Here is a 20,560-nt window from a genome sequence, read left to right as displayed (position 1 = left end):
GAGTCAACATGTGCTTAACTGGAACGAGTGAGTACATGTTGACTAAGTTTATTCTAGTTAAAGCTTATATATTTACTCGAGAAGTATAAGCGTCTATTTTGCATATTTTTATGCTTTATTATATAATCTTACATGTTAAAGATTCAAAAGTTAGAGAGAACTTTTAAAAGTACTTTGAATAATTTAATTTCATGTTTATGATATGTATACACTCAAGAATATTATTATGAATATTGATAGATCACTTTCAAACAAGATTAGACTTGAAAAGTCACAAGAAGAAGGTTTAGAAAGAAAAGATTTTTGGGAGTATCCTCTATTCTTAGAAGAGGTCATTGTCCAGGCCGTGGATCCTAAGCAAGACATTGACTTCCTGAAACTATTTGTGCCAAATTAGGGGGCACATGAGCCAAGGGTCTCGTTGCTGAGAATTTGCCTAGTCAGTCTAAGGTATGATACATGAGCACTAAGAACCATGAAGCGAGTGACACTTCGTGAATTGGGCCTATTCGATCAGGTCGGGATCGAACCCATGCCGATCACACAGTGACTACGACAAAAATAAGTCAGGATAGTTGGAACTCCCAAAGCATAAAGTGAAGTATTTTTTTATAAGAAAGAAAAAGAAAAGAATTTCTTTTAGAATATTCATAAACTGCTGTTACGCAATTATTTTAGAATTGTTATTAGAAACTTTATGTTTCCATGCATTTAGAATCTCTGCTTGTAGTGTATATTTTATTAAGTCTCATTCTTTGCTTTAATGGGGGCTTGTTGAGACTCACTGAGTATAATGGATGGTACTGACGTTCTCTTTTGGGAACCTACGTTGGTCTGCGGTACAAGATAGGAACCGATTTTGCAGGCGAGTAGGCTACAGGTTAGGACTTCCCTCTCTTCCGTTGCTATTGGTGAGCTTCACTTTTGTTCGTGGAGTATTCCTTTGAGTAATCTTATTTAGTTATTTCTATGTTTACTTGGAGAACTAGCCAGGAAATCTCATGTCCTGAGCAGTGCGTCAGTTTATCAGTAGAGGCTTCATAGACACAGCCGGCGGATTAAGATTCAGATATTTTTTTATAATAACTTTGCATTATTTTAGTAGTTACTATGAATAAAGTTTTGGAGTTGGTTTATTTTAGATATTTAAATTAATTAAAAATATTTGGTTAAAGTATTGTCTTGCTGCATATAAAATTTAAAGTTATAGTAGATTTGATAAGTGGAGATAGTTCGCTCGGTCAAGTTTAGTGATCGGGTGCCGGTCACGGCTTGTTCAGAAAATGGGTCGTGACAAATTTGGTATCAGAGCCTCGGGTTTATGGAGTCCTAGTGGTCTATGAAGCTGTGTTAGTAAAGTCTTATTTATGGTTATTAAGTGCACCATACTTATAAATGGGAGGCTACCAGTATTTAGGAAAAGTCTCATTTTTTTTTCATACTTTAGATCGTGCAGTAAAGCCTACCTCTAAAAATTATCTAATGTATTTGTTTCTCTAAAACTCGTAGAAATGGCTCGTACTCGCAACTCTGACACCGACACTCAAGATGTTGCTCAAGAAACTATTGCTACTATTATGGTTCAAGGTAGAACTAAGAATGATTCAACTTAGAAAAGCAAGGGTGAATCCACAAAGGGGGTTCAAGTACCTCGGGTTGAACATGAAGAAGGAGTGGATCGTGATGAGCAAGTACCCCAGGATCCAATGCCACCCCCAATAGCAGTTCCAACTCAGACAGTTATATCTCTATAGATGGGTCAGATGTTTAATGCTGTCAAAAAATGCTATGGTGATGTTTAAAGCCTTCATGTCCAACAAGAACGAGAGGGGTTAAGATTCCACCTCAATTAAATAGACAGAACAGTTCTGAGTCCTCAAGAGAGAATGAATTTTTGAAGCTAAGACGTACATTGTTCCGTGGTACTATAGTTGATGAAGATCCAATATTGTTGTTGGAGGCTGTTAAGGAAGCCCTCCGAGCGATGAAGGCATTTTATGATGAATCTATGGAGCTGGCTGCCTACCAGCTTAGAGATGTGGTTGGCTCTTGGTTTGAGATGTGGGAAAAGAAAAGAGATGAACATGATGGTCCGCCTACTTGGGAAAAAATTGAAGAGGCCTTCATGGCTAATTTCATACCAGAAGAGGATAGGGAATCTAAGGCTACAGAGTTCGAGCAGCTAAAGCAAGGGAATAAAAGTGTGCAAGAGTACTACATAGAATTCATAAGTTTGACTAAGCATGTTCCTCACATAGTTAAGACAGAAAAAGCAAGGATCCGTAGTTTTTTTGGTAGTTTGTCTTACCACATTAAGGATACTACATCAACTGCAGCAGTAGAAATGACAACTTTCTCCTCTGTTGTCGGTTTCCCCAAGCACTTAGAAAAAGACAGACAACAAAGGAGAGAATAAAAAGTGCATAACAAGAAAGACCGTACAATGAATGGGTTTAGTGGTACATCCAGCGGAGAAGGAAGGGGTTCCTTTAATATGGGGTCATTAGTACCAGCTCAGTCCATTCATCAGTTAGGTGGTGGGTCTTTCTTCAGACGTACTCAGAGTTATAAAAACCAGTCTCGCCAGAATCAGAATTTTAGGACACCATCCTCATATAGCCAGAGTCATGTTGAGCAGTATTCAAAACAGCAAGGTCTTCGTGGTACATGTAAACGGCAACATTTAGGCCAGTGCAAACTCGGGTTTCACTGTTGCTATCAATGTGGAGACAATGGTCATATAAGGCAAATTGCCCAAAGTTGCAACGTAATTTTAGTGGGGGATCAACTCGTCCTTCTAGTTCCTCAGCTACTACAGTTGCACCACCTTAGGCTCGTGGTTCTCATAATCAGGTCGAGCATGGATCATGCAGAGGTGCAGATCGAGTTACTCAAGGAGGGGGATAACCCCATTTGTTTGCTACACTTGATTGTCAGAGTGTAGAGGAATCTGCAAAGTTATTACAGGTATACTTATAGTTTGCTCACATAATGGTTATGCCATAATTGATCCAGGTTCAACGTTTTTGTACGTGACTCCATACTTTGATTTTAACCTCGGGCTAGAAACTGAACAACTTAGTGAGTCATTCCTAGTATCTACTCCAGTTGGTGAGTTAGTGTAAGGCACAAGAGTCTATAAAGGTTGAATAGTTTAAGTCCAAGGTCACAGCACTAAGGTCGATCTCATAGAGTTGGAAATGGTGGATTTTGATGTGATCATGGATATGGATCGGTTGTCTTCCTGCTATGCCATGTTAGATTGTCGTACCAAGATAGTCAGGTTCTAATTTTCAAATGAAGAAGTCTTAGAGTGGAAGAGTGGTTCATTATCGCTTGTAGGTAAGTTTATTTCTTACCTTAAGGCACAACGAATTATCAGTAAGAGGTGTCTCTCCTATTTAGCTCGCATCATTAATCCAGAATCAGAATTACCAGTTCTTCAGTTTGTGCCAGTTGTTAGAAAATTTCCAGAAGTTTTCCCAAATGACCTTCCCGGACTTCCTCCTGAAAGAATCATAGACTTTGGCATTGATCTTATACCAGGCACTTAGCCCATATCTATACCTCCTTATAAGATGACACCAAGAATTGATGATTTATTTGATCAACTTCAGGGTGCAAAGTACTTTTCAAAGATAGACTTGAGATCAGGGTACCATCAGTTGAGAATCAAAGAAGAGGATATATCTAAAACAACCTTTAGAACTCACTATGGGCACTATAGATTTCTAGTAATGTCCTTTGGCTTGACAAATGCTCCAACTGCATACGTGGACCTCATGAACAGTTCCTTGATACCTTTATTAATGTTGTAGACATATGATTTTTGATCATCCCCGAAATTTCACCTATTTTAGCGTAAAATATTTAGTCTAGGCCTAACCTCAATATTTTAAATAATTTTAACTCTTTTACTTTATTTCGTCACAAAAAATGAAAATTACAAAAATATTTTAGTTTACATATCTTTCGTATATTTAAATAAAAAAATATACAAAAATAGTACCTTGTCTTTATTTTTTATATAATCTTGAAAATACAAAAAAATAGGTTCATTAATATTTTGTAGTCAATTTAAATCTTGAAAAATACAAAAAATAGTTTTGTTTTAACGGTCAGTCTTATTTTAATGGTTATTTTACTTAAGTAGGATTAATTAATAAATAAGATCGTATTATTAGGCTCGTTCGCGAAAAGAATAAAAACTTGGGCTCGAGCAACCCATTTTTAAGCCTAATTTTGGACATAACCCATAATTCCCAAGCCCATAATTTCTAGGCTCATACCCCTAACCTAATTCATATTCATATATAGTAACTACACCTAAAAACTGAGGGGAGAGGGCGTTTTTCATCAGCAAAAAAGATCCCCCATCAGATTTTGTCTTCCTCTCCATTTCAAGCAAAAAAGACCTCGGAGCAACTGGGGGATCTCTCACGAAAAAGAAAAAGGGACGAGCATTCCAAAATTAGAGATCAATAATGGCTTACATATTGGATTTTGTACTCTACGATTACACCTTGTGAGCTAACCTTTGCCAAGCTTATTAAATGCTCTGTGTTTCAACCACTATTTTGCCATATTTTCCGGCGAAAACCAACCAAATCAGCCCTGAAAAGAGCCGAAACAACAACTGAGAGACACTGCAAATTCCACTGAAAAAATCACCTCAAAACCAATGCAAAAACCAGCCCGAATTCACCATCCCAAATCTGGTTGAGTTGAGTCATTCGGCGTTCCGATTTCGGTTCAATTTTAAGGTCCGTGGCTCAATTGAGGACTGCTATTTTTGGATACCCTTTTGCGATGCACATGTTTTGAAGATTTTCAGCAATTAAGGTGGCTCTTTCTCTTTTTCACCACTTTAATTCATTTCTCTATGATTCGGGTATTTCAGATTTATGTCACTATCCATGTCACTGTTGCTTTAATGTTTTACCTTTTATGCGTGTCTGCTTTGAGTTTTTATATATTATTAGTTATAGTTGGTTTTATGAGTTTGAGCCTTTGTGTATGTTACTTCAAATCTGTGTTAGTATGAGAATTTGGATATATAAGCACTAACTTGAAAATTGAGAGTTTTAATGGTATTTCAATTGTTGGAAGTTCGCATCTCTTGTTGTTCTTTTTAAACCATTTTATTGCTTGAATTACTTTTGGTTAATATTGAAGATTTTGACAGAATACTGAATATTTGATGCATTCAAAATGAATGTCTTTCCTTCGTTGTCTCACTTGATCATTTAATAAAGTTGAAGGAACGAGAATTCTGGGCTTTATGTTCCAAGGGTAGTTGTTGATTAGCTTTTGGAAACATTGGTTGTCTCTGCTTGGTAATTACAGTGACTATATTATCATAGCAATAATAGTCTGCATTAGTATTAGTTCAAAAATACGTAGTTGCTTTAGATGCGTAATTTAAATTACCTTCCTAAACTCGGGTGTGCATTTATGTAACCCAAATCCAAATCCAAATCTAAACAACGTCAAATAAAACGTGTCATGGACCGCGGGTGCATTTATGTGACATGGTTCAAGATGTGCTTTAGACGACGTTGAATCTTTCTAAAAATAATTAATAAAAGCAGTTACAAAGTTAAAATTGAACCATAGGCTAAAACATGTATCAAAATCAAGTAAATAGGCCAAATATAACAGTTGAGCGACTGTGCTAGAACCACAGAATTCGGGAATGCCTAACACCTTCTCCCGGGTTAACAGAATTTCTTACCCAGATTTCTGGTTCGTGGACTGTAATACAGAGTCAATCTTTCCTCGATTCGGGATTTGAACCGGTGACTTGGGACACCACAAATTATCCCAAGTGGCGACTCTGAATCTTTAAGTGAAATAATCTCGTTTTGATTGTCCTTTAATTGGAAAAACCCCCTTTATACTCCCTCTCGGGGGGTGCAGGCAAAAAGGAAGTGTGACAAATGTATTTATATACGATATTTTGGTATACTCTAAGATCAAGGAAGATCATGCAGAACACCTCAAGATAGCCTTGCAGACCTTGAAGGAGAATGAACTTTATGCCAACTTTTCAAAATGTGAGTTCTAGTTGCAGTCAGTGCATTCTTAGGCCACATTATATCTAGTGAAGACATAAAGATAGACCCTCAGAGGATAGAAGTGGTCAAGAACTGGCCAAGGCCGACAACGCCAACCGAAATTAGGAGTTTCTTGGGGTTAATTGGTTACTATAGAAAGTTTGTTGAGGGATTTTTCTCACTTGCTGCTCCATTATCTAAGTTGACCTAGAAAGCAATTAAGTTCCAGTGGTCAAACGCTTGTGAGCAGAGTTTTCAAGAGTTAAAGAAGTGGTTGACCACTACACCTATGTTAACCTTGCTGACAGGTTCGGGTGGGTTCACAGTGTATTATGATGCTTCCAAAGTTGGTCTTGGTTGTGTTCTTACGCAAGATAGAAAAGTTATTGCTTATGCTTCTTGGCAGTTAAAGAATCATGAGAAGAATTAACCCACACACGACTTGGAGCTTGCAACAGTGGCATTTGCGTTAAAGATATGGCGACACTACCTATATGGCGAGCATTGTGAAGTATTTACAGATCACAAAAGTCTCCAGTAAAATTTTTGTGGAGTAATCATGATTCAAAAGAGGCTACGTGGGAGGTAAACCCCTGTGATTGACTTTTGAGCTACTTCTCTATTTATAAATATTGGATATACAAATCGGGAATATTAATAATTTTAATATTATTAATTATTAAAAGTGAATATTATTAAATACTTGTTAAGTCAAATAAAAAAGAAAAAGCAAGACACCTAAGATTTGAGCCTAAAGCCCACAGAATGATCTGTTGAAAGACGGAAAAAAAAAAGGAAAAGGCTTAAAGCCTTAGGAGGAACGAGAGACAAGTGCTGGAAAACAATTGCAAGGAATTCAACATAACAAAAAAATAGATATTTCAAGGAGCAAGAAACAGAGGCAGCGTTGCTTCTCCCATCGAAGTAGTCACGCAGGACCTTCTTTAGGCCATGACTAAGGTTATTCTTTTTATGGTATTGTAAGCTATAACATCATTATACACTAGAATCTAACATTCTAATAGGGTGAATTCATAGGAAAGTTTTTACAAACCTCAAGAACACCCATTCAGTACGAGTTAGGTTTTTAGTGTTACAAGATAAATTCTTCACTTTTATTGGATTACTATAATGGGTTAAGATTGTTGCAGATAGTAAAGAATTGTTAGAACAAGACCTCACCCCAAAACTTATAAATTTAGAAGTTGAACCTAAAGTTCTTGGGGTTGACAAAAGATTAATACCTTGGGAAAGTTGGACACTTATTGTGACTTATTATTGTAGTATTTGATCGTTGAGTTGATTACAAGAATTGAAACTTACATTATTGCTTGAAAGGACAAATTGAGGTGAATGGATATAACCCTCTACTAAAGTGATTCTACTCACAAAACCATCCCCACGAAGTGTTCGATAAAATACTTTAAAGAGTTTTCGATAAAATGCTTTAAAACTTATATATTTTACTCGAGAAGTATAAGCATCTATTTTGCACATTTTATGCTTTATTACATTATCTTACATGTAAAAATTAAAGAGTTAGAAAGAACTTTAAAAGTACTTTGAGTAATTTTATTTCATACTTATGCTATGTATACACTCAAGAATATTGTTACGAATATTGATAGATGGCTTTCAAACAAGATTAGACTTGAACAGTCACAAGAAAAAGTTTTAGAAAGAAAAGATTTTTGGGAGTATCCTCTATTCTGAAGGGGTCATCGTCCAGGCCAAGGGTCCTAAGCAAGGCGTTGACTTCCTGAAACTACTTGTGTCAAAGTAGGGAGCACACGAGCCGAGGGTGTCGTTGCCGAGGGTGTCATTGTCGAGGGTGTCGTTGCTGAGAATTTGCCTAGCTAGGCTAAGGTATGATACATGAGCACTAATAACCATGAAGCGAGTGGCACCTCGTAGATTGGGCCTATTCAATTAAGTCGGGATTGAACCCGTGCCGATCACAATGTGACTAAGGCAGAAATAAGTCAGGATAGTTGGAACTCCCGAAGCATAAAGTGAAGTATTTTTTTTATAAGAAAGAAAAAGAAAAGAATTTCTTTTAGAATATTCATAAACTGTTGTTATGCAGTTATTTTAGAATTTTTCTTAGAAGCTTAATGTTTTCATGCATTTGGAATCTCTACTTGTAGTGTATATTTTATTAAGTTTCATTCTCTGCTTTAATGGGGCCTAGTTGAGACTCACTGAGTAAAATGGATGGTACTAACATTCTCTTTTGGGAACTTACGTTGGTCTGCAGTACAATATAGGAACCAATTTTGCAAGCGAGCAGGCTAATGATTAGGACTTCCCTCTCTTCCAGTGCTATTGGTGAGCTCCGCTTTTGTTCGTGGAGTATTCCTTTGAGTCATCTTTATTTAGTTATTCTTTGTTTACTTGGAGAACTAGTCATCTAGTCTCATGTCCTGAGCAGTGCGTCAGTTTATTAGTAGAGGCTTCATAGACACAATCGGTGGGTTAAGATTCAGATGTTTTTTTATAATAACTTTGCATTATTTTAGTAGTTATTACGAATAAAGTTTTGGAGTTGGTTTATTTTAGATATTTAAATTAATTGAAAGTATTATGGTTAAAGTATTACTTTGATACATATAAAGTTTGAAGTTATAAAATATTTTATAAGTGCAAATGATTCGCTCGATCAAGTTTAATGATCAAGTGTCGGCCATTGCTTGTTCAGAAAATAGGTCGTGATAGACTGACAGTACAAAAATTGGCCAATTCATAAAAATTATCAATATTAGACATTTGTAGCCAAAAATGTCAAATATTTACTTTCTTTTAAGTGAGTGTTGTTGGAATATATTGGATACATCTTAAGGAGTTTAATCTCAGTGTTAGGATGATTTAGTAGAGTTTTGAGGCGGTCTGAATTGAAAAGTTGAAGTAGAATATGAACAAGAAAAATGATGATATGTGTATCACACTGTGTATCATTTGTGTTTCACATATATATCATATTTGTATCAGATGTATATCACATGTATATCCAGGTATACCTATGTGTGAGATACATGTATCGCAGAAGGCTCGATTTTAGCTAGTACGAATTTTGATATCAAATCAGTTCAAATCACCTCCAATCTTCTTCAAATTGTGTATATTGACTCGTGTATATATTTTCAATGAATTTCAATCATACCCATTGAAAAATACTTTTTGCTTAGAAATTTGGAATATATATCTATCTTGCATTTAATGCTACTGATCACGCTTAAAAATATGGAAGGAGATCTCTGCGTGTGATTTTTGGAGCGAAAAAATACTTAATTATTTGGGTTTTTAATTTTTTTATGTACTTGACTAGTTTTGGAAAGTCTATAATTAATGATTAGAGATTGGTAAGTTAGGACTTATTTGAGACATCTCCGTAAGATTCCCTTTTTTATTTTTCACAAATTAGAATACGTAACAAAAGCATGAGTTTTTCCACCCACTGACAAATCAATTACATCTAGTCGCATGGTTTGTTTGTACAATAAATCTACATAAATGTGTGTATACGGCTAAATCAAGGAGCCCGATTTCGAAGTCTTAAATAGGGCTTTGAGTCCGAGTCTAGGCGACTCGAAGTGAAGGTCGGACCCGGTTGAAGGAAACACACCTCGAGGAAGCAGATCGAAGGCCTGGCACGACCTACATCGAGGGCAGCATAATCTCGAAAACACTTTAGAAAGAGCAGGAATTTCTCAAGAACACGTGGATCATGACATAAATTATACGATAAGATCTGTATGAAATAGTACAAGTCCGTACTAGATTATTGTACAACTGTACCAATAGAATTCTTTGCCATAATTGGAAATGTACCAAATTAGGGTTTTCTCTTCTTATATAAAGGGGACCCCAATCATCTTGTAAGACACATTATTCACTGCAATAGACTATTCTACTCTGCTTTTCTTGTTTACTGTGCTCAACAAGTGTTCTTCAGCTTTATTATTTTTACTTTATTATTCATACTTGATTGCTCTTAGCTGACCTCGAGAGCCCTAAGAAAGTCAAGCTCGAAGTCCTTATTGTTCTAGCAACACTGGTTTGATTCATCAATTCTTCTTATTTAAACTTAATATTACTTGTATATTCACTAGTATTAGAATAAATCACATATCTTTAAAATCACAAATCACATTTAATTGTTACCCCCATTTTTTAAGGTAAACAGTTTGGTGTCCATCGTGGGGCTAAAGATAATAGTGATTGTTTTAGTGCTAGTTTTATGATAACACACGTTATTCTTCACACTTTTTCTTGTCAAAGATTCTTTGATTTCAGGCTTGAACATGTCTAGCACAAAGAATGCACCCATTCACGAGGACGCAGGTCTAAGAGAAAATAGCAGTATAGGGGTCGGTGTACCACCCATAAACCCTGAGGAAGTGCCGAATGTGGAGCCAGTTTATATCAGTTTGCATAACACTCTAAACATGGATGTTGGCACAGACCCCGTACGGAATGAACATAGGGAACCCCGACCCAACGGCCAAAGAACACGAGGAATGGAAGAGGGAGGAGTCAGCCTTCAGGTGATATTCGAAATGTTGCAAGCCCAGCAAGCCATCATCGCTCAACTTCAGAGTCAAAATAGAACTCCAAATACAGCCAAACAAGTAAACTTGTGGCGTGTTGAACCAGCACTAGAAAGGCCCGATGAAAATGGCTCGGGAACCGATCCCACAATTATAAAAATGCTCGAAGAGCTCGCCAAAAGGATTGAGAGCGGAGAAAGGAAGATTGAAGAAAATGACAAAAAGGTGGAGACATGTAATTCAAGGGTCGATCAAATACCGGGAGCACCTCCAATTTTGAAAGGACAAGACTCGAAGAAGTTCGTGCAAAAGCCATTCCCCCAGAGTGAGGCTCTGAAATCCATCCCGAAGAAGTTTCGGATGCCAGATATCCCGAAATACAACGGAACCACTAATCCCAACGAGCACATCACCGCATACACTTGTGGCATAAAAGGGAATGATTTGGAAGACAATGAGATTGAATCTGTTTTGCTAAAAACGTTTGGGGAAACGATGTCTAAAGGTGCCATGATTTGGTACCATAACCTACCACCGAACTCTATCAATTTGTTTGCCATGTTGGCAGACTCATTTGTAAAGTCACATGCCGGTGCCATAAAAGTTGCAATAATGAAGTCTAATGTATTCAAAATAAAGCAAAGGGAGAACGAGATGTTGAGGGAGTTTGTATCCCGTTTCCAATCAGAACGAATGGATTTACCACCGGTCTCCAATGATTGGGCCGTACAAGCCTTCACTCAGGGGCTAAATGAACGAAGTTTGATAGCTTCGAAGCAGTTGAAGCAAAACTTGGTCAAGTATCATGTTGTGACTTGTGGATGTGCATAATAGGTACCAATCAAAAATTAGGGTCAAGATAACCAATTGGGAGCCCGCTCGGGCTCAGTTTATCCAAGCAGGTTACTAGTAAGGGAGTCAGGAAATGCAGACAAGGGGTCAAGATCGAATAAAGAAAGATATCAGCCATACGTCGAGGATCGAAGGAACATTTCAAGGCGCAACGTACCTTGAAATGATCAAAGAACAGATCGAGGTCAAAGTTCTCGGGGACTCATGAGCAAAACCGGGTTTGATAAACACTTAGAATCGGCAGAGGCACCCAGATTATCGGAGTATAACTTCAGTGTCGATGCCTCGGGGATCGTCTTAGCCATTGGCAAAATTAAAGAAACTAGATGGCCCAAGCCTATGCAGACCGATCCTTCTCAGAGGAACCCTAACTTGATGTGCAAATATCATGGTACTCATAGGCACAGGACTGAAGATTGCAGGCAGCTTAGAGAGGAGGTAGCCCAGTTGTTCAACGAAGGACATCTTCATGAATTTCTCAGCGACCAGGCCAAGAACCATTTCCGAGAAAGGGATGCAAATAGGAAGAATGAACTAGAAGAACCTCAGCATGTCATTCACATGATCATCGATAGAGTCGACGTCCCACAAATACCTATATTCAAACGTACCAAAGTTTCCATCACAAGGGAAAAATGGACTCGGGATTACATGCCCGAGAACACCCTCACATTCAGCGAGGAAGATATCGAGGCCTTATCTCAGCCTCACAATGATGCACTGGTAATTTCTATCCTTTTAAATAAAGTTCAAGTTAAACGTGTTCTCATGGATCCAGGCAGTTTGGAAAATATAATCAGGTCAAGGGTAGTGGAGCAACTCGGGTTGCTCGATCAAATCATATCGGCATCTCGTGTCTTGAATGGCTTTAACATGGCAAGTGAAACAACAAAGGGAGAAATCATCCTCCCAGTCAACGTGGTCGGAACCATACAAGACACCAAATTTCATGTCATCTAAGGTAACATGAGGTATAATGCTTTGCTTGGAAGGCCATAGATCCATAGCATGAGGGCGGTGCCATCAACTCTCCTTCAAATCTTTAAGTTCCCAACAAAGGATGGCATGAAAATAGTATATGGAGAGCAACATGCAGATAAGGAGATGTTTGCAGTGCACGACTTGGAATCGGTATCGGCACCATCCACATCGGAAAAGTCAAAGGATGAACAGATGGACAAATAGCAATCACAGTATGTGTCCTCGGTTGAGCCCGGGGGACAAGTGTCCGATGAACAGGTTGCTGAGGATGAAGAAGAAGATTTTCTCACCCCCCGAGCCTTCATTGCCCCAGAAGAATTAGATGCGACAAAGTCCACGGTCGAGGAATTCGAGCAGGCCATATTGATAGAACATCTTCCAGAACGAAAGGTATACCTGGGGACAAGGTTAACCCCCGAACTCAGGAAAAAACTCATTTAATTTCTTATCGATAATATTGATTGTTTTGCCTGGTCCCACTTAGACATGACAGGAATCCCACCGGAGATAACCACCCATCGACTAAGTGTTGATCCCAGATCTAAACCGGTGAAGCAAAAGAGGAGACCTTAGTCCGATATAAAGCATGCATTCATCAAAGAAGAGGTAACCAAACTTCTCTCAAGATAGGATCCATTATGGAAGTAAAATATCCCGAATGGTTAGCTAACATAGTAGTCCCTGAAAAGGGAAACAAACTTAGAATATGTGTAGACTACAAGGATTTGAACAAAGCATGCCGCAAAGATTCTTTCCCACTGCCCAACATCGATCGATTGATCGATACTACGGCTGGCCACAAGATCCTTACCTTTCTCGATGCCTACTCCAGGTACAATCAGATTTAAATGAACCTCGGAGGACCAGGAAAAGACTCTGTTCATCACAAAGTATGGTGCATATTGCTATAATGTAATGCCCTTCGGACTGAAGAATGCAGGAGCCACGTATCAACGCCTAGTTAATAATATGTTCGAGCATCAAATAGGTAAGTCTATGGAAGTTTATATTGATGACATGCTAGTTAGGTCCCTACACACAGAGGAACATTTGACCCATTTGCAGGTGACGTTCGATATCCTAAGAAAATACAACATGAAGCTCACCCCGAGAAATGCAATTTTGGAGTCGGCTCAGGAAAGTTCTTGGGCTTTATGGTATCGAACAGGGGGATCGAGATCAACCTCGATAAAATCAAAGCCATCGAGGAGATCACCATGGTGAACAATGTGAAAGTCGTACAACGGCTGACCGAGAGGATAACTGCCCTAGGTCGATTTATCTTGAGGTCATCAGATCGGAGCCATCATTTCTTTTCCCTACTCAAGAAGAAGAACAACTTCGTATGGACTCCGAAATGTCAACAAGCCTTGGAAGAATTAAAACGGTATCTCTCAAGCCCACCCCTGCTCCATACTCCAAAGGAAGATGAAATGCTCTACTAGTATCTAGTCGTGTCCGAGGTGGTGGTAAGTGGCGTGTTGGTTCGGGAAGAGAAAGGTACACAATTCCCTATCTATTATGTGAGTCGGACCCTAGAGATACTAAAACCAGGTACCCCCATTTGGAAAAGTTAGCTCTTGCATTAATAAGCGCATCTAGGAAACTAAAACCATATTTTCAATGCCATCGTATATGTGAGCTGACCACGTAACCACTTCAAAATGTCTTGTATAAACCCGAATTATCGGGCAGGTTGGCCAAATGGGCCATCAAACTTGGAGGATATGATATCGAATATCAGCCTCGAACAACTATCAAGTCCCAAAATTTGGCGGACTTCGTGGCTGATTTTGCACCTTTCCTCGTGCCCAAAGTAGAAAAGGAACTTTTGTTAAAAATGGGCACGTCGTCAGGGGTATGGACCCTCTTTACAGATGATGCCTCAAATGTGAAAGGGTCCGGGCTCGGCATCGTTTTAAAACCGCCTACGAGCAGTGTCATTAGGCAATCTATCAAAACTTCTAAGTTGACTAACAATGAGACCGAGTATGAGGCCATGATCGCAGGTCTCGAACTAGCTAGAAGACTTGGAGCAGAGGTCATCGAGGCAAAGTGTGACTCCCTTTTGGTAGTAAATCAAGTAAACAGAAGCTTCGAGGTTCGGGACGATCGAATGCAGAGGTACTTGGACAAATTTCAAATGACATTGCACTGCTTCAAGGAATGGACATTGGATCATATACCTCGAGAACAGAATAGCGAAGTCGATGCACTTGCGAACTTGGGGTCATCGGTCGAAGAAGATGATACTATCTTGGGGACTGTCGTCTAATTATTGAAGTCGGTGGTCGAAGAAGGCCATGTAGAGATTAATTCAACAAGTCTAATATGGGATTGGAGGAATAAGTACATCGACTACTTGAAACATGGGAAGCTCCCCGCAGACCCAAAAGAATCAAGAACACTTCGAGCCAAAGCATCTCGGTTCTCACTCGATGAAAATGGAACATTATATAGAAGAACCTTCGATGGACCATTGGCAGTATTCTTGGTACCTGGGGATACCGATTACGTACTACGAGAAATCTACAAGGGTACCTGTGGGAACCATTCTGGTGCAGATTCTCTGGTTCGCAAGGTAATCAGAGCATGGTATTATTGGGACAACATGGAAAAGAATACCAAGAAGTTCGTCAGAAAGTGTGATAAATGCCAAAGATTTGCCTTTTTGATCCATCAACCCGGTGAACAACTCCATTCGGTCCTATCCTCGTGGCCATTCATGAAATGGGGGATGGACATCGTCGGCCCCCTACCAACGGCGCTAGGTAAAGCTAAATTTATTTTATTTTTAACTGACTACTTCCCAAAGTAGGTTGAAGCGCAGGCCTTCTAGAAGATAAGAGAAAAGGAAGTCATCGACTTCATATGGGACCACATCATATGTCGGTTTGGGATACCCGCCAAAATAGCATGTGATAATGGGAAACAGTTCATCGGCAGCAAAGTAAAAAAATTCCTCGAGGACCATAAAATCAAAAGGATCCTATCAGCACCTTACCACCTAAGCGCAAATGGTCAGGCCGAGTCCATAAACAAAACCATCATTCAAAATATGAATAAAAGGTTAGATGATGCGAAGGGGAAATGGAGAGAAGTATTGCTCGAGGTACTGTGGTCATATCGAATGACATCAAAGTCCAGCACGGGGGGAGACCCCGTTTTCTTTAGTATACAGGTCCGAGCATTGATCCCAGTCAAGGTCGGGGGAACCTAGCATCAGGTTTTAGCATGCCACCGAGGACTCAAATCGTGAAGCTATGAACACTTCTCTCGAACTACTCGATGAAAAACATGAGGCCGTATTAATTCGAATAGCCGCGCAAAAACAAAGGATTGAAAGGTATTACAACAGAAGGATGAATCTTCGATACTTTAGAGTCGGGGATTTAGTCCTAAGGAAAGTCACTCTCAACACTCGAGATCCAAACAAAAGGAAACTAGGTCCCAATTGGGAAGGACTGTATCGTGTCCTCGGGGTCGTAGGGAAAGGATCCTGCAAACTTAGCACAATGGAAGGAGAGCAACTACCAAACAATTGGAATGTATCATTGCTCAAGCGATACTACTACTGAGGTATGACCTTCTCCCCTTTTCCATTTGTAGTTAAAACTAACACCTTGCATATGTTTGATTGGAGATATCGAGGTACCTCTCAGCTCGAAGACCTTGGGTTTGAAAGAATGTGTTGCACTCTTTTTCCCTTAGATCGGGTTTTATCCCAAATGGGTTTTACCGACAAGGTTTTTAACGAGGCAACACCTATATGCTACCTAAGGAGCATTCAACAAGTATTCAAGGCTACTTTTCAATCAACCTCGAATACTGGGGGGCATCACCCTCGGAGGTTATACTTTTGAGAAAGATACTTCACGCCTAAGAGGGCCTCGATAGGAGAACTTTGTAATGGGCCAAACGGTCAAATGAATCGTGTCCGTATAGAATAGTCGATCCCCGACGGCAAAACATGTACGCATGTATCAACTATTTAAAGAAGCATTATGTTTATATTAAAAATACTTTGTATCTCAAAGAAGTTTTATATCATACGAGCTCTACACTTACAATCCTACGGGAAGCGGCTCAAGGGCCAAAGCACCTCGAAGTACCCGGGGACTGTCACTAGCAGTCAATACATATGAGCCATCAAAAATTCAGACTCATAAGACCTCAAAAAGGCATCCCCTCGAAACAAAGGTTGAGGCCAATATACTCGGGGACAAACTCTTCAAACAAGTTCGGAAAGTTTTTCGGGAAACAAGTCCAAGTGAGAAACCCGAAGGCTATGACCATATTAAAAGACTACGGTCACATAAAGGCTATGGCCAAAATAATGCGATTCGGAGACGTCCAATTTTTACTATAAAATTAAAGGTCTTCAAACATTGAAAAACCTATTAATTCAGGCTACCCTCGGCAAAAGCAAAATATAAGGGGCTTCGATAAATTCGGCCCCCTAAAAATCTAAGGGCTTCAATAAAATCAGCCCTCAAATAATCTAAAGGCTTCGACAACACCAGCCTTTGGAAAAAGCTTAAGAGGTATTCGATCATGCCTACACAAGCGAAATGACTAATAAGGTTCCGATACGTCGAGCCTTCAAAAAACCCAAAGGGTACAAAAATACATGCTAAGGCATAACTAAAATTTCACTAAGTCTTTTAGCCGAAATGAGGGAAAAATTATATAGCCATTTTTAGAGGCTAAAACGGCCCAATTTAAAGAGCCTAAGGGCCAATTTTTAAAAAAGAGCCTAAGGGCCAATATACAAAAGCCTAAGGGCCAGCCTAAAAGTGATATAGGGCCAAAAGCTTATGGGAGTCCGAGACTTTGTTCTCATTTGGCTCGGAACCAAAGGCCCATCGTTCCGAGCTCGCACCAAAGTAACTTTAAGCTTGGCTCGAGAATCATCTAAAACCTTAAGGGGTGTGATCTTGAGTGATAAAAACCTAAGGGTTTATTATGAGTCTAAACCGATACTCGAGCTAAGTATTTGAACCATCGGAGTTTTCCACAAACGGGGATAAAATAAAATTCAACACCAATCGAGGATAGAGAAAAAAGATAATTTATATTCATTAGGGAAGTTTACATAAATATTACAACACCTGTAAGGGGCTATGGCGCAAAAAAAGAAAACCTAATCTATTTTCAGGGTCACACCCCCGAGAGTGTCATCTTCATTTTCAGCAACTCTATCTTCGGGAGTCTCTTCCCCTTCGGGAACACCTTCTTCACCCTCCTCATCCCCGAAGTCACTCACCACATCCTCGTCATCAGATGAGACAAGATACCTAACATCAGTTTCTCGCGACTTTGCTTCAGCTATCTCCTCGGCGAGGTTGAACCTCGGGCATGGATTTCTTTGAGAGTCTCCCTCCAAGATTGGCACTTAGCCAATTCATTGCTTTGTCTCCCTCGGTCGGAGGCCTCCCTCAACTCAGCTTGAACGGCTGCGGCTTCCCTCGTGTATATAGTAATGGATTTATCAATCGTAGCCTTCGTTTTCTCGACTTTGGCCTTAGCTTGTACAGCTTCAGCCTTAGCCTATGCAACTTCGGCTCGGGCTTTAGCTAGCTCGGCCTCCAACCCCTCGATCTTCCTAGCCTGAACCAGATCCTTCGCTTCAACACCTCGGAGATGAGCTTCAGCCGAGGCCAGTTGGGCCGCGATGGCTTCCTTATCGTCCACAAGTTGATCCATGTTCTTCTTCCACTGATGACAATCAGCCCGAACTTGATCTACCTCGCCCCGGAGCTGCCCAATCATATCTAACTTTTGCTGCAGCTGAGATATCGAAGTATTAGCCTCCGAAGCAGGGCCAAGAAGGCCGTACTCTGCTAAAATCAAAGTTACCTGCTCGTCTAGCTTGGACTCGTTTTTTTGAGCCTTGGCCAGTGCAGTTCGGAGATCCTTAAGCTCATCTTCCTTCTGGCTACAAAGGAGCCTCAGGGTTTTCTTTGCCCGAAACTTTCTTGAGCTCGGCCTCACATTGGCTCAGCTCTACCCTAAACTTTGCAATGGCGTATACATGAAATCAAGACATATTAGTCAAAAGAAAAGACAGTAAAAATTGCTATACTAAAGGTAAGTACTTACCCAGGAAAGGAGATATTGAGCCTCCTCAAAGATAGTGGATACATCATTCAGGTCATCTGCATCCTCAATCCCAGTGTAGCAACCCTGGAAAAGATCGTCCTTGATGACCTTACTCGGATCGGGCATGCGCAGAGCGTTAGTTTCATCGATTGCCCTCTCAGAAAAGGTTGGCAATGAAAGGGAGTGACCTGTTGTTGCGGCCCTAAGCTCTTCACTCAGGGCATTCTCATTACCATTAGGGGTCTCAGCAGTTACCCCCTCTGGAATGGTTATTAAAGACGGAGGGACAATCTCAACCTCCGGGGATACAGGGGCTTGGCCCATTCCTTCCTTCGGGGCATCCTCACCACGGAATGAGGTTTCTAGTTCGGAAGGCTTGGCGGCCTCGATTGGCTTCTTGGTCCGAGTCACCAATGCTGACTCTTTATCATCATATTCTTCATTATCCGGAGAGTCATGGACCGAATCTGCACCCGTTTGAGAAAATCTTTTCTGCAACCTTCAAGCGGAGGGTTTCTTATTTTGAGGATCTTCGGGCTTTGAAACCCTTTTTCTTTTATTGTCCTTCTCGGACTTTGGATTTGAAGGCTTGGATTTTTCCTCGATCAGAGCCGACCTAATTTCAGATGCATCGCCGAGGCCTGCACAAGTAGGCGTAAGTAAAATGCTGTCAATATATGAAGAGCGTTTAAAACTGTTGAAAGACACTTACCGTGGTTCTTGGCCTCCCACTGGCCCTTCGCTAACTCACGCCACTTGCGCTCGTCGTAGGAAGAAGTGGCAGCTAACTTACGACCCAATCCTCGAGTTCGGGCACCGCTGTGGGCGCCCAAGCATTAGCTGCTAGAAGAAGTATAACAACATTATGAAATATGGAAGCAAAGTATGAATAGGTACAGGGAATACGAACTCCACTTACAGTTAAAGTTCCACCTCTCCGGGAATGGCATTTTATCCTCGGGGATGACATCCGAAGTCTTTACTCTAACAAACCGGCTCATCCAACCCCGATCTTTGGGATCGTCAGTACCGGCAAAGAAGGATTTTGTTGTTCGGCGCTGCAGCTTGATGAGCCCTCGAAATAACTAGGGCCGATACAACCGAATCAGGTGGCTGAGGGTGAATTCAAAACCTCTAGCCTTCTTAGAGAAATACCGCAATATGATCACGATACGCCAAAAAGAAGGGTAAATCTGACCAAGGGTGACTTCGTACTTTCTGCAAAAGTCGATCACAACTGGATCGAGGGGACCCAGTGTGAAGGGATAAGTGTAAACACTCAAAAACTCCTCCTTGTGGGTAGTAATGCTTTCATTAGGGCTCGGGATTTGAACCTCGACCTTATCCCCCCAGCGATAGTCCCTCTTGACATCCTTGATGAGCTGCTTCGTTATCAAGCTAATGCATCGAGATACGTGCTCGCATCGGCCTACGACATCGGGAGGATTCTCGATGCTTAAGTCTTTCTTAATAATGCAATTACCGAGAGTGATTTCCTCAAGTGTAGGTGGCACCACTGATTTGGCCGATCGAGAAGCAGAAGAAGACGATGCTTTATCCTTTTTGGGGACCGTTTTGGAAGTTTTGGCCATGGTTGTAAGATAAGCAATACAGGTTACGCTAGGATGTGGTATTTCAGGCAGGAGCTTGGTGTTTTCCGGCGCTTGAAGAGGCGGAGGAAATAGGTGATTTGAGAAAAAGATGAAGATGGCAAAAGGAAGAAGAAAGAGTAAAGTTCTTTATTTGAAGAAATTGCCTCATATTTATAGGAGCGCAATGACGGTTCGGTGGCATTAGTGGCCGACCAATTCTGGCTTGCATTCAATGTTTTTGGGGAAATGGACCAACGGGACATTTTGGTCACTTTGAAATACTTGCATCACAGGGATGACGTCATCACTAAAGACTACGGGAATCCAAATCGTTTCATATCATTTCATTCTAAGAAACGCAGGGACTATCTGTATACGGTTAAAATCAATGAGCCCGATTTCAAAGTCTTAAATAGGGCTTTGAGTCCGA

The 20,560-nt window shown here is 40.2% G+C and overlaps 2 protein-coding genes across 2 annotated transcripts; both read left to right on the top strand.

The window, feature by feature from the left end:
* Positions 1 to 1,511: 1,511 nt before the first annotated feature.
* Positions 1,512 to 2,416, top strand: LOC104220182 (uncharacterized). The gene is made up of 2 exons (XM_009771000.1): positions 1,512 to 1,580; positions 1,805 to 2,416. The coding sequence occupies exons 1-2, from the start codon at positions 1,512 to 1,514 to the stop codon at positions 2,414 to 2,416; spliced, it is 681 nt and encodes a 226-aa protein (XP_009769302.1).
* A 9,243-nt stretch (positions 2,417 to 11,659) lies between these two features.
* LOC138881407 (uncharacterized) lies at positions 11,660 to 12,415 on the top strand. Its single transcript, XM_070161629.1, has one exon. It carries the CDS (start codon positions 11,660 to 11,662, stop codon positions 12,413 to 12,415), a length of 756 nt encoding a protein of 251 aa, XP_070017730.1.
* The last annotated feature ends 8,145 nt before the right edge of the window (positions 12,416 to 20,560 follow it).

Source organism: Nicotiana sylvestris, chromosome 11, assembly GCF_000393655.2.
Source record: "Nicotiana sylvestris chromosome 11, ASM39365v2, whole genome shotgun sequence".
In the NCBI taxonomy this organism is placed as follows: Eukaryota; Viridiplantae; Streptophyta; class Magnoliopsida; order Solanales; family Solanaceae; genus Nicotiana; species Nicotiana sylvestris.
The sequence above is the reverse complement of the archived record's forward strand: the minus strand, read 5'-3'. Positions and strand labels throughout refer to the sequence as shown.

Excerpts from the sequence above, each read along its gene's own strand:
- LOC104220182 (XM_009771000.1), top strand. The coding sequence starts at position 1,512 with ATGGCTCGTACTCGCAACTCTGACACCGACACTCAAGATGTTGCTCAA. Across the intron at positions 1,581-1,804 it reads AAACTATTGCTACTATTATG|CCTTCATGTCCAACAAGAAC; the intron begins GTTCAAGGTAGA and ends TGATGTTTAAAG.
- LOC138881407 (XM_070161629.1), top strand. The coding sequence starts at position 11,660 with ATGAGCAAAACCGGGTTTGATAAACACTTAGAATCGGCAGAGGCACCC.